This window comes from Scyliorhinus torazame, chromosome 4 (assembly GCF_047496885.1).
Source record: "Scyliorhinus torazame isolate Kashiwa2021f chromosome 4, sScyTor2.1, whole genome shotgun sequence".
Taxonomy (NCBI): Eukaryota; Metazoa; Chordata; class Chondrichthyes; order Carcharhiniformes; family Scyliorhinidae; genus Scyliorhinus; species Scyliorhinus torazame.
The window spans coordinates 369,106,900-369,121,619 of NC_092710.1; the positions used below are offsets into that span (position 1 = coordinate 369,106,900).

Below are 14,720 nucleotides of genomic sequence, written 5' to 3' on the forward strand. Positions count from 1 at the left end.
CCCTTCCCCCCAACTTGCTAGTTTAAAGTCCTTGTGACCAACCTATTTATCCTATTCGCTAGAACACTGGTCCCAGAATGGTTCAGGTGAAGACCGTCCCAACGGTACAGGTCCCTCCTGCCCCAGTACTGATGCCAATGCCCCATGAAATGGAATCCCTCTTTCCCACACCACTCCTTTAGCCACGTGTTAACTTCTCTAATTTTCTCAACCCTATGCCAATTGGCACGTGGCTCGGGTAGTAATCCAGAGATTATAACCCTGGAGGACCTGTTCTTTAATTGAGTCCCTAGTGTTTGATAATCCCCAAACAGGTCCTCTTTCCTAGTCTTACCTATGTTGTTAGTCCCATCCTGGACGACAACAACTGGATCCTCCCCCTCCCTCTCCAAAATCCTTTCAAGCCGATCAGAGATGTCCCTCACCCTGGCACCGGGCAGGCAACATACCATGCGGGACTCACGATCTGGCTTACAAAGGATGTCATCAATCCCCCTAATTATATAATCCCCTACAACTACCACTTGTCTTTTTGCTCCCCCCTCTTGAATGGCTTCCTGTACCACGGTGCATTGGTCAGTCAACGCATCCTCCCTGCAGCCCTCTTCCTCATCCACACAGGGAGCAAGTACCTCATACCTGTTGGACAAGGTCAAGGGCTGAGGCTCCTCAACTCCTGAACTCAGGATCCCCCAACCTGCCTCCCTTGCTGTCACACCACTCTGTCCCTGACCACTGTCCGAATTAACAGTACTTATTCTACCGGGTGTGACTGCCTCCTAAAACAAAGCATCCAGGTAATGTTCCCCCTCCCTGATGTGCCGCAGTGTGTGCAGCTCGGTCTCCAGCTCATCAATTCTGAGCCGAAGTTCCTCGAGCAGCCAACACTTGCTGCAGATGTGGTCACTGACGGTCTCAATGGGATCCGCCAGTTCCATCATCATACAGCAACAACACATCACCTGTCCAGCCATATTCAACTAGTTAATTAATTTAAATTTAAAAAAAAAAAAAAAAAAATTTTTTTATATAACCTCAAGCATAAACCCGAACAGCAACAAAAACACAGCCCTCTCTCGCCACTCACCCGAATTCAGTCACTCACCTAAACTCAGTCACTCACCCGAACTCAGTCACTCACCTAAACTCAGATGCACTCTGTTCCAATCAGCACTCAGTCACTCACCTAAACTCAGATGCACTCTGTTCCAATCAGCACTCAGTCACTCACCTAAACTCAGATGCACTCTGTTCCAATCAGCACTCAGTCACTCACCTAAACTCAGATGCACTCTGTTCCAATCAGCACTCCGTGACTAAAGGCACTCCTGCCACACCTTTTGTGCACTCACCTCTCCCAGCACTTTCTGACGTGCACTTTCTATTTTGTGGTGCATTTTGTGCCCCTGGTCCTGACCACTGTTAGGAGGCCTGTACATAACTCCCATTATGTTTTTTTTGCCTTTGTGGTTCCTCAACTCTACCCACACAGACTCCACATCATCTGACCCTATGTCATTTAGTGCTATTGATTTAATTTCATTCCTAATTAACAAGGCAAACCCGCCCCCTCTGCCCCCATCTCTGTCTTTTCGATAGGTTGTGAATCCCTGGATGTTTAAATGCCAGTCTTGAACCCCCTGCAACCATGTCTCTCTGATGCCTACCACATCATACCTGCCAGTCACAATCTGGGCCACAAGCTCATCTGCCTTGTTCCGTACACTGCGCGCATTTAAATATAGCACCTTTAATTCTCTATTGACTGTCCCTTTTTGTTTTCTTAGTGTGGTGGACCTTGGTTTACTGAGCCTTTCCATACACTGTGTCATATTTTGTGGGATGGGGACTATCGTAACCTCTCCTGAGTTCTGTCTTTTCGTGCTTTTTTGTATTCCTAAGCAGCTACGCTTCCCACTGATTACTTCACCTCTTGGTTCCCTGACTTTCCCTTCCCCCCCAATCTTTAGTTTAAAGTACTATTGACCACCCTATTTACTCTTTTCGCCAGAACACTGGTCCCAGCTCGGTTCAGGTGGAGACCATCCCAATGGTATAGGTCCCCCCTGTCCCAAAACTGATGCTAGTGTCCCATGAAAAGGAACCCCTCATTCCCACACCACTCTTCAGCCACGTGTTAACATCCCTTATTCTTGCCTCCCTATGCCAATTTGCACGTGACTCGGGCAGTAATCCGGAGATTATGACCCTTGAGGACCTGTTTTTTAATTTGAATCCTAGCTCTTTATAATCTCTAAACAGGTCCTCTTTTCTAGACTTGCCTATGTTGTTGGTACCGACATGGACCACAACAACTGGATCCTCCCCCTCCCTCTCCAGTATCCTTTCAAGCCGGTCAGAGATGTCCCGCACCCTAGCATCGGGCAGGCAACATACCATGCGGGACTCTTTATCCTGCTCACAAAGGATACTATCTATCCCCCTGATAATAGAATCCCCTACAACTACAACTTGCCTATTTACTCCCTCCCCTTGAATGGCCTGCTGAACCATGGTGCCTTGGTCAGCTGACTCATCCTTCCTGCAGCCCTCTTCGCCATCCACACAGGGAGCAAGTGCCTCGTACCTGTTGGACAGGGTCAAGGGCTGAGGCTCCTGAGTTCCTGACTGCTGGTTCCCTTTACCTGCCTGACTTGCAGTCACACCCTGCTGTCCCTGGCCACTGGCAGGATTTAAACTACTTACTCTGACAGGTGTGACTGCCTCCTGAAACAGTGTCCAGGTAAGTCTCCCCCTCCCGGATGTGCCTCAGTGTTTGAAGCTCAGACTCCAGCTCATCAACTCTGAGCCGGAGCTCTTCAAGCAGCCAACACTTACTGCAGATGTGGTCGCTGCAGCTCGCAATGGGATCTGCCAGCTCCCACATCAAGCAGCCCAAGCACATCACCTGACCAGCCATCTCTAATTAATTAATTAGTTTAATTTAAGTTTACGAGTTTAGCTGTGTTTTAAAAAAAATTTGGGGCAGATTTGCTATCAACCAATCAGATCACAGCTTCCCTCTGACGTCACTTTTGGGAAAAAAACTGGAAAACAGGAAGTTACCGTTAGGTTTTTATACTCACAGAGACTGCTCCTCCTCCTCCGAACGGCTTTCCTGGTTACCTCACTGCACCAAATTACCAAATTCTCACTCTGTCTGTGTCTCACGCACTCGGGCTGTGTCTCCTTGACCTGCACAATGCTTACTAATGTGCGCTTTCTGTCTGTCTTTTATACAGACTTTAGGATGACTCACACTAAAACTTCAAAGAGAAGAATACAATGTGTACCTTTGTGCCCCTTAACAGGCCTCACAATCTGGAGATTGTGCTGGTATCTGGAGTTTGTGCTGGTACCTGGAGCTGTGCTGGTATCTGGAGATTGCGCTGGTATCTGGAGATTGCGCTGGTATCTGGAGATTGTGCTGGTATCTGGGGATTGTGCTGGTATCTGGGAATTGTGCTGGTATCTGGGGATTGTGCTGGTATCTGGAGTTTATGCTGGTATCTGGAGTTTATGCTGGTATCTGGAGTTTGAGCTGGTATCTGGAATTTGAGCTGGTATCTGGAGTTTGTGCTGGCATCTGGAGTTTGTGCTGGTATCTGGAGTTTGTGCTGGTATCTGGAGTTTGTGCTGGTATCTGGAGTTTGTGCTGGTATCTGGAGTTTGTGCTGGTATCTGGAGTTTGTGCTGGTATCTGGAGTTTGTGCTGGTATCTGGAGTTTGTGCTGGTACCTGGAGTTTGTGCTGGTACCTGGAGTTTGTGCTGGTACCTGGAGATTGTGCTGGTATCTGGAGATTGTGCTGGTATCTGGAGTTTGAGCTGGTATCTGGGGAATGTGCTGGTATCTGGAGTTTGAGCTGGTATCTGGAGTGTGTGCTGGTATCGAGTGTGTGCTGGTATCTGGAGTGTGTGCTGGTATCTGGAGTGTGTGCTGGTATCTGGAGTGTGTGCTGGTATCTGGAGTGTGTGCTGGTATCTGGAGTGTGTGCTGGTATCTGGAGTGTGTGCTGGTATCTGGAGTGTGTGCTGGTATCTGGAGTGTGTGCTGGTATCTGGAGTGTGTGCTGCTATCTGGAGTGTGTGCTGCTATCTGGAGTGTGTGCTGCTATCTGGAGTGTGTGCTGCTATCTGGAGTGTGTGCTGCTATCTGGAGTGTGTGCTGCTATCTGGAGTGTGTGCTGCTATCTGGAGTGTGTGCTGCTATCTGGAGTGTGTGCTGCTATCTGGAGTGTGTGCTGCTATCTGGAGTGTGTGCTGCTATCTGGAGTGTGTGCTGCTATCTGGAGTGTGTGCTGCTATCTGGAGTGTGTGCTGCTATCTGGAGTGTGTGCTGCTATCTGGAGTGTGTGCTGCTATCTGGAGTGTGTGCTGCTATCTGGAGTGTGTGCTGCTATCTGGAGTGTGTGCTGCTATCTGGAGTGTGTGCTGCTATCTGGAGTGTGTGCTGCTATCTGGAGTGTGTGCTGCTATCTGGAGTGTGTGCTGCTATCTGGAGTGTGTGCTGCTATCTGGAGTGTGTGCTGCTATCTGGAGTGTGTGCTGCTATCTGGAGTGTGTGCTGCTATCTGGAGTGTGTGCTGCTATCTGGAGTGTGTGCTGCTATCTGGAGTGTGTGCTGCTATCTGGAGTGTGTGCTGCTATCTGGAGTGTGTGCTGCTATCTGGAGTGTGTGCTGCTATCTGGAGTGTGTGCTGCTATCTGGAGTGTGTGCTGCTATCTGGAGTGTGTGCTGCTATCTGGAGTGTGTGCTGCTATCTGGAGTGTGTGCTGCTATCTGGAGTGTGTGCTGCTATCTGGAGTGTGTGCTGCTATCTGGAGTGTGTGCTGCTATCTGGAGTGTGTGCTGCTATCTGGAGTGTGTGCTGCTATCTGGAGTGTGTGCTGCTATCTGGAGTGTGTGCTGCTATCTGGAGTGTGTGCTGCTATCTGGAGTGTGTGCTGCTATCTGGAGTGTGTGCTGCTATCTGGAGTGTGTGCTGCTATCTGGAGTGTGTGCTGCTATCTGGAGTGTGTGCTGCTATCTGGAGTGTGTGCTGCTATCTGGAGTGTGTGCTGCTATCTGGAGTGTGTGCTGCTATCTGGAGTGTGTGCTGCTATCTGGAGTGTGTGCTGCTATCTGGAGTGTGTGCTGCTATCTGGAGTGTGTGCTGCTATCTGGAGTGTGTGCTGCTATCTGGAGTGTGTGCTGCTATCTGGAGTGTGTGCTGCTATCTGGAGTGTGTGCTGCTATCTGGAGTGTGTGCTGCTATCTGGAGTGTGTGCTGCTATCTGGAGTGTGTGCTGCTATCTGGAGTGTGTGCTGCTATCTGGAGTGTGTGCTGCTATCTGGAGTGTGTGCTGCTATCTGGAGTGTGTGCTGCTATCTGGAGTGTGTGCTGCTATCTGGAGCTTGTGCTGCTATCTGGAGCTTGTGCTGGTATCTGGAGCTTGTGCTGGTATCTGGAGCTTGTGCTGGTATCTGGAGCTTGTGCTGGTATCTGGAGCTTGTGCCGGTATCTGGAGCTTGTGCCGGTATCTGGAGTGAGTGCCGGTATCTGGAGTGAGTGCCGGTATCTGGAGTGAGTGCCGGTATCTGGAGTGTGTGCCGATATCTGGAGTGTGTGCCGATATCTGGAGTGTGTGCCGGTCTCTGGAGATTGTGCCGGTCTCTGGAGATTGTGCCGGTCTCTGGAGATTGTGCCGGTCTCTGGAGATTGTGCCGGTCTCTGGAGATTGTGCCGGTCTCTGGAGTGTGTGCCGGTCTCTGGAGTGTGTGCCGGTATCTGGAGTGTGTGCCGGTATCTGGAGTGTGTGCCGGTATCTGGAGTGTGTGCCGGTATCTGGAGTGTGTGCCGGTATCTGGAGTGTGTGCCGGTATCTGGAGTGTGTGCCGGTATCTGGAGTGTGTGCCGGTATCTGGAGTGTGTGCCGGTATCTGGAGTGTGTGCCGGTATCTGGAGTGTGTGCCGGTATCTGGAGTGTGTGCCGGTATCTGGAGTGTGTGCCGGTATCTGGAGTGTGTGCCGGTATCTGGAGTGTGTGCCGGTATCTGGAGTGTGTGCCGGTATCTGGAGTGTGTGCCGGTATCTGGAGTGTGTGCCGGTATCTGGAGTGTGTGCCGGTATCTGGAGTGTGTGCCGGTATCTGGAGTGTGTGCCGGTATCTGGAGTGTGTGCCGGTATCTGGAGTGTGTGCCGGTATCTGGAGTGTGTGCCGGTATCTGGAGTGTGTGCCGGTATCTGGAGTGTGTGCCGGTATCTGGAGTGTGTGCCGGTATCTGGAGTGTGTGCCGGTATCTGGAGTGTGTGCCGGTATCTGGAGTGTGTGCCGGTATCTGGAGTGTGTGCCGGTATCTGGAGTGTGTGCCGGTATCTGGAGTGTGTGCCGGTATCTGGAGTGTGTGCCGGTATCTGGAGTGTGTGCCGGTATCTGGAGTGTGTGCCGGTATCTGGAGTGTGTGCCGGTATCTGGAGTGTGTGCCGGTATCTGGAGTGTGTGCCGGTATCTGGAGTGTGTGCCGGTATCTGGAGTGTGTGCCGGTATCTGGAGTGTGTGCCGGTATCTGGAGTGTGTGCCGGTATCTGGAGTGTGTGCCGGTATCTGGAGTGTGTGCCGGTATCTGGAGTGTGTGCCGGTATCTGGAGTGTGTGCCGGTATCTGGAGTGTGTGCCGGTATCTGGAGTGTGTGCCGGTATCTGGAGTGTGTGCCGGTATCTGGAGTGTGTGCCGGTATCTGGAGTGTGTGCCGGTATCTGGAGTGTGTGCCGGTATCTGGAGTGTGTGCCGGTATCTGGTGTTTATGCTGGTATCTGCTCTGAGTGTTGCTGATCTACAGGAGCAGTGAGATGCTGAAAGATTGACTGGCATTGCAGCCATACAGTGTACATTGTTCTCATTGCGTTTTCCAATCTCCACCCATGCGATGTGTAGGTTTGAGCTCAGTCGTCACCCGTAGTCCATCTGGGAGCAGTCTCTTGGAGCAGAACATCGAAGAACAAACAATCTTTCCATGGGAATTATTGACACCTTTCCAGTGCCTCATCTTGGTAAGAAATATATTCCTTACTCCAGACAGGAAACATGACTCGAATGCAACCTGTGAAGTATTGACAAAGCGGATACAAGTTGTGACAAGATGTAGAAAGATGTTTGCAATTGTTGGTGAAGTTCAAAATTAGGGAGTATAAATATGATAGCTACGAGTAAATCTGATCACTTCTGAAGAAGTAATCCTCAACTTGAAAGGTTAACGCTGCTCTTCTCTCCACAAAACCTGAGAACAAAGAACAGCGACACATGACAGCACAGGAACAGACCCTTCGGCCCTCCAAGTCTGCGCCGACCATGCTGCCCGTCTAAATTAAAACCTTCTACACTTCCGGGGTCCATGTCCCTCGATTCGTATCCTGTTCATGTATTTATCAACACGCTCTTTAAATGTCACGATCATATCTGACATAGAACCACCTCCTCCGACAGCGAGGTCCAAGCACCCACCACCCGTTGTGTAAAAAAGCCTCCCTTGCACATCTCCTTTAAACGTTGCCCCTCACATCTTAAACCTATGTCCCGTAGTAATTGACTCTCCCACCTTGGGAAAACCCACCCTGGCATCACACAAGCTCGCCACCCTCACATTGATTCTGTCTACACCTCCCGCTGCATCAGGAAGGCAGGCAGCATTATCAGAGACCCCTCCCACCCAGGCATTACGTCCTTCCTGACCCTTCCATCAGGCAGAAGATACAGAAGTCTGAAGACCCTCACATCCAGACATAGGAACAGCTTCTTCCCCACAGCTACAAGGCTCCTCAACGACTCCCCCTCGGACTGATCTGTTCCCTGTAAGAACACTATTCACGACGCCCTATGCTGCCCTTGCTCATGTATTTGCTTTGTTCGGCCCCTTGTTCCGCACTGTAACCAATCACTGTTTGTCGATGTACCATTTGTCAATGTTCTCTGTTGATTATTCTTTTGTCTATTGTGTTCATTCCCTTGGCCACAGAAAAATACTTTTCACTGTACTTCGGTACATATGACAATAAATCAAATCAAATCAAAAAGCTTCTGACAATCCACTCTGTCTCTGCCCCTCATAATTTTGTAGACTTATATCATGTCGCCCCTCAACCTCTGTCGTTCCAGTGAGAACAAACCGAGTTTATCCAACCTCTCCTCATAGCTAATGCCCTCCATACCAGGCAACATCCTGGTAAATCTCTTCTGCACCCTCTCTGTTATAACCTGCCTACTTACCATTGGCTGGGGACTAATGACAATCCCACAATCCTGTGGGAGTATGAGCTTCCCCAATGAGGGGGGCGGAGAAACCATTAGTAAACTCCTAGTATAAATAAATCTGGCCAGTTCAGGAACCAGCAGGAAGGAGTATGTAGCAAGGGAAGTTACTGCTACTGTTATGTATATATTGCTATAGTAAATAAATGTTATTACTTTGTATCCTTAAAACTCGTGCTGGATTCTTCGTGGCCCTCACAAAACTGGCGACGAAGGTAAAAGTGAATAGCTGTCTACACTGCTGAAGCCACCTCCCTGGATTTTTGTTGGATACAGGTTGGAAGTTGTTTTCTATTACACCATGCCTCTGTACGGACGTTTGGATGTATTTGATGCTGCGCTGGAAAGCTGGAACCAGTACACACAACGGATGCGTTACTATTTCCGGGCAAACAATATCACCGAAAATGAGCGCCAGGTGGTCATATTGCTCACCGCCTGCGGCCCGCATACGTTTGGGGTGATTAGGAGCCTTACGTATCCAGCTGCGCCGGACACCAAAACGTTTGATGAACTTGTGAATATAGTGGGGCAACACTTTAACCCAACCCCGTCCACGATAGTCCAGCGTTACCGGTTAAATACCGCTGAGAGGACCCCTGGAGAATCCCTTGCCGATTTTCTATCCAGGCTACGCAGGATTGCGGAGTACTGTGACTATGGTGAGACCTTGTCAGAAATGTTACGCGACCGTTTGGTTTGCGGTATTAACAATGCGGCCACCCAGAGGAAGTTGTTAGCTGAGCCAATATTGACTTTTCAACAGGCCATTCAAAGAGTATTGTCCCGAGAGAGCGCAGAACGAGGAGTGCAGGAGCTACAGGGAATGGAAGTGCATGCCTTGGGGCGCAACCCCTTCCGTCCGAAAACGTCCCCCCGCACTCCTGCGGTACCTTGGGCGAGGCAACGCCCGGACCGACGCCAGTGGCCGTCGGACATTCCTCCCCGAAGGGAGCCTTCTCCAGAGCCAATGGATGAGGAGCCATGTCCGTGTCAGACTTGTAGGCGCCGACCCCGTCGCGGACGGCGGTCCTGGGGGCGCCAGAGGCGCCGTCGTTCCGACCGAAACTGGGACCAGCCCAGGGGCCGTAACTGGGATCAGCCCAGGGGCCGTACCTTCCATGTGGATGAACCTGCGGCGACTACTCCTGAGGACGTGGAGACGGAGGACGACTGCCTGCAGCTGCATTGTGTGGCAGCTCCCCGTGTGGCCCCCATTAAGGTGACAGTACGGGTCAATGGCCACCCGCTTGAGATGGAGTTGGATACTGGCGCAGCGGTCTCCGTGATCGCCCAGAGGACATTCGACCGCATCAAGCAGGGTGTACAGACCCTTACATGAACCGACTCACAGGCCAGGTTGGCCACCTACACGGGGGAACCACTGGACATTGCAGGAACTACAATGACCCCTGTTGCTTATGGACGCCAGGAGGGGCGTTTCCCACTTATCGTGGTGCGCGGCCATGGACCCAGCCTGTTGGGTCGGGACTGGTTGCGCCATTTGCGGTTGCAATGGCAGCACATCCTCCAAACAGTTTCTGAAGGGTTGACTGAGGTGCTAGGACGATACCCAGAGGTATTCCAGCCTGGTCTGGGGAAAATAAAAGGGGCCGTAGCCCATATCCAAGTCGAACCAGGAGCCACGCCGCGCTATTTCCGGGCACGCCCGGTGCCTTACGCCTCGCTCGAGAAGGTAGAAGGGGAGCTCACTCGTTTGGAGAGTTTGGGTATTATCAGGCCCGCCTGTTTTGCTGACTGGGCAGCACCAATTGTACCTGTAATGAAGCCAGATGCCACAGTTCGCTTGTGTGGCGACTATAAACTTACAGTGAATACGGTTTCCCAACTCGGCCAATATCCAATGCCTCGCATAGAGGATCTCTACGCGAAACTTGCAGGCGGACTCTCGTTCACAAAATTAGATATGAGTCACGCCTACCTGCAGTTGGAGCTGGACCCTGCCTCCCGACCATATGTAACGATTAATACACACCGGGGCCTGTATGAATATACACGGTTGCCCTTTGGAGTATCCTCTGCCTGCGCAATTTTTCAACGTGTTATGGAGGGCATTTTGAGAGGTTTACCACGTGTGGCTGTCTACCTAGATGATGTTTTGATTACAGGGACGTCGGAGCAGGAACATTTGGAAAATCTGGAGGCTGTCCTTTGACGCCTTTCGGAGGCTGGAGTCCGTTTACGTCGCACAAAGTGCATATTTCAGGCTAAGGAAGTAGTCTACCTAGGTTATCGGGTGGACCGCGAAGGTTTGCACCCCGTCGCAGAGAAGGTGCGTGCAATTCAACATGCCCCCACACCGACTGACACTTCGCATCTTCGTTCTTTTCTCGGTCTCGTAAACTATTACGGGAAGTTCCTCCCCAATCTGGCAACTACGCTGGCCCCTTTGCACCTTCTGCTAAAGAAAAATCACACCTGGGTTTGGGGTCAGCCGCAAGAAACCGCTTTCCGGCGGGTAAAGCAACAATTGTCGTCGTCTGGGTTACTAACCCACTATGATCCTGGAAAGCCTTTGCTCGTCACATGTGATGCATCCCCGTATGGTATTGGGGCTGTCCTGTCCCACAAGATGGAGAACGGGGCCGAGCGACCGATAGCTGTCGCCTCCCGCACATTGACTGCAGCGGAGAAGAAGTACGCGCAGATCGAGAAGGAGGGCCTGGCAGTGGTTTTTGCGGTGAAACGCTTCCACCAGTACGTGTATGGCCGCCATTTCACTATCGTGATTGATCATAAGCCCCTGCTGGGACTTTTCAGAGAGGATAAGCCAATACCGCCCATTGCTTCCGCACGGATCCAGCGCTGGGCTTTGTTGCTTGCTGCATACGAGTATCCTCTGGAGCACAAACCAGGTACGCAGATAGCGAATGTCGACGCACTGAGCCGATTGCCTTTATCGACCGGCCCCATGTCGACCCCCACGACCGGTGAGGTGGTTGCAACCCTAAATTTTATGGACACCTTGCCTGTCACGGCAACACAGATCCGTGAGTGGACCCAGACGGAGCCAGTCCTGTCAAAGGTTCGGCACATAGTCCTGTATGGTGGGCAGCATAGACAGCTCCCAGGCGAGTTGCGGGCATTTTCCTACAAGCTGTCAGAATTCAGCGTGGAAGACGGCATCCTCTTGTGGGGGACGCGTGTGATTGTCCCGGAAAAAGGCCAGGAGCTGATACTATCAGACTTGCACAATGGGCATCCAGGCGTGACCAAAATGAAAATGTTGGCCCGGAGTTATGTCTGGTGGCCAGGCCTCGACACCGACATTGAGAAGGTGGCCCAAAACTGCTCCATTTGCCAGGAGCATCAGAAGCTTCCGCCGGCCACGCCCCTACATCACTGGGAATGGCAAGGGCGGCCTTGGGCACGTTTACATGCAGATTTCGCAGGCCCTTTTCAAGGATCCATGTTCCTTCTACTAATTGACGCCCAGTCTAAATGGCTAGAGGTGCATAAGATGCAGGGGACAACGTCCTGCGCAACAATTGAAAAGATGTGTTTATCGTTTAGTACGCATGGCCTCCCCGAGGTGCTGGTATCGGATAACGGCACTCCATTCACGAGTGAGGAGTTTGCGAGGTTCATGAAGATGAACGGCATCCGCCATATCCGCACTGTCCCTTACCACCCGGCTTCAAATGGGTTGGCAGAGCGCGCAGTGCAGACATTCAAAAGAGGCCTAAAGAAGCAGTCTTCCGGATCAATGGACACGAGACTGGCTCGCTTTTTGTTTACGTACAGGACCGCCCCCCATGCAGTGACTGGGGTAGCTCCCGCAGAACTCCTAATGGGCCGGAGACTTCGCACCCGCCTTAGTATGGTTTTCCCGGACATTGGCGCAAAAGTACGCTGCACACAAGAACGGCAGGGACAGGGATTTTCTCGGCATCGGCCGATTCGGCAGTTTGCGCCCGGTGACCCAGTGTTCGTTCGGAATTTTGCTGGTGGTGCCCAATGGGTTCCTGGTGTAATCTTTCGCCAAACGGGCCCTATATCTTACCAAGTGCAAGCCCAGGGTCGTCTCCAGCGCAAACATGTAGACCACATTCGGTCCAGAAGACTATCCCCTCAAAAGATTCCCTGCCCCCGGAGCTCATTTCTACAGCCGCAGAGACCAGAGACAAGGGAAGGTAGTCCTCACAATCTTCCACTGGTGCCTCACTCGAAGCCTGCGCAGGTCGTTACGGAACCGAATGGAGATAGAGACGCTGACATGACGGAGGCAGCAGACTCTGACTCCGAGATGGAGACACATGATGCATCAGAGGGGGAATCCTCAGGTCCATGGGCCGTGGATGTACAACCGTTGCGCCGTTCATCACGGAAGCGCCGGTCTCCGTCTCGTTACACGCCGCCTAATCCAGCGCCGCGTGCAAATGGTGTCCGGCCTGCGGCCAAACGAGTCCGACGCCCTCCTTCGCCAGGGCCTTCGGTGGATTCCTTGGACTTTGAGGGGGAGGGATGTTATAACCTGCCTACTTACCATTGGCTGGGGTCTAATGACAATCCCACAATCCTGTGGGAGTATGAGCTTCCCCAATGAGGGGGGCGGAGAAACCATTAGTAAACTCCTAGTATAAATAAAGCTGGCCAGTTTGGAACCAGCAGGAAGAAGTGTGCAGCAAGGGAAGTTGCTGCTGCTGTTATATATATATATATATATATGTTATTGTAAATAAATGTTATTACTTTGTATCCTTAAAACTCGTGCTGGATTCTTCGTGGCCCTCACAAAACTCTCCAAAGCCTCCACATCCTTCCGGTAGTGTGGTGACCAGAATTGAACACTATATTCCAAGTGTGGCCTAACTAAAGTTCTATACAGCTGCAGCAAAACTTGCCGATTTTTAGACTCAATGCCCAGACCAATGAAGGCAAGCATGCCGTATGCCTTCTTGACTACCTTCTCCACCTGTGCTGCCCCTTTCAGTGACCTGTGGACCTGTACACCAAGATCTCTCTGCTTATCAATATTCATGAGTTTTGCCATTTACTGTATATTTCCCAACTGTATTAGGCCTACCCGAAATGTATTACCACACATTTGTCCGGATCAAACTCCATTTGCAATTTCTCCGCCCAAGTCTCCAACTCATCTATATCCTGCTGTATCCTCTGACAGTCCTCATCACTGTCTGCAATTCCACAAATATCATCCTCTGCTCTTCCGTCATCAGTCATCCTTGTCACCTCCTCAAAAAACTCGATCAAGTTAGTGAGACACGACCTCCCCTTCACAAAACCGTGCTGCCTCTCGCTAATACGTCCACTTGCTTCCAAATGGGAGTAGATCCTGTCTCGAAGAATCCTCTCCAATAATTTCCCTACCACTGACGTAAGGCTCGTCGGCCTGTAATTTCCTGGATTATTCTTGCTAACTTTCTGAAACAAAGCCACAACATTAGCTATTCTCCAATTCCCTTGGGCCACAACCATCTTCCTTTGTATGAGGTACGACTTCAACAAATTTAATCTGTGTTGGTGGAAAATATGAAATTCAGAGAAACTGATCATCACATGTGCTGTCTTTCCCAGATAAAGGTCCTGCGGCGAGAGTGCCTAATCGCGGCAGTGAGGGAGTTTGTTGCAGAGAAGCTTGGACCAGACTTTCTGCCAAGTCCCGCAGTCAACCTCCAGGACGCATTTGATGAGACTGATGCCTACACGCCACTGATATTTCTCGTGTCGCCTGGTGAGGGGAAACAGACTGACCAAAAAACATCAAACAAGTATGGGTGGAGGGGTTGGCAACTTAACGACCCAGGTTTAAATGCAGCGGTTTCAGGAGCTCAACAAAGCTTGGGGAAAGAGGAGACGAGATGAACAATGGAAGGATGGAGGGTGGCAGGAACGGGGAGTGTGTGGAGAGATGGATAGTATCAGTGTGTGTGGAGAGATGGATGGTATCCGTGTGTGTGGAGAGATGGATAGTGTCAGTGTGTGTGGAGAGATGGATAGTGTCAGTGTGTGTGGAGAGATGGATGGTATCAGTGTGTGTGGAGAGATGGATAGTATCAGTGCGTGTGTGGAGAGATGGATAGTATCAGTGTGTGTGGAGAGATGGATAGTATCAGTGTGTGTGGAGAGATGGATAGTATCAGTGAGTGTGTGGAGAGATGGATAGTATCAGTGTGTGTGGAGAGTTGGATAGTATCAGTGTGTGTGTGGAGAGATGGATAGTATCAGTGTGTGTGTGGAGAGGTGGATAGTATCTGTGTGTGTGGAGAGATGGATAGTATCAGTGTGTGTGGAGAGATGGCTAGTATCAGTGTGTGTGGAGAGATGGATAGTATCAGTGTGTGTACGGAGAGATGGATAGTATCAGTGTGTGTGTGGAGAGATGGATAGTATGTGTGTGTGTGTGGAGAGATGGATAGTATCAGTGTGTGTGGAGAGATGGATAGTATCA

General features: G+C 50.9%; 1 protein-coding gene across 1 annotated transcript in view; it reads left to right on the top strand.

Moving 5' to 3' along the window:
- The first annotated feature begins 6,903 nt into the window (after positions 1 to 6,903).
- LOC140411533 (dynein axonemal heavy chain 6-like) overlaps positions 6,904 to 14,720 on the top strand; it is a 218,943-nt gene continuing 211,126 nt past the window's right edge. Inside the window, exons 1-2 of the mRNA XM_072500620.1 lie at positions 6,904 to 7,032; positions 13,847 to 14,003. Coding sequence (XP_072356721.1) covers positions 6,904 to 7,032; positions 13,847 to 14,003 — 286 coding nt within the window. The remainder of the gene's footprint in view (positions 7,033 to 13,846; positions 14,004 to 14,720) is intronic.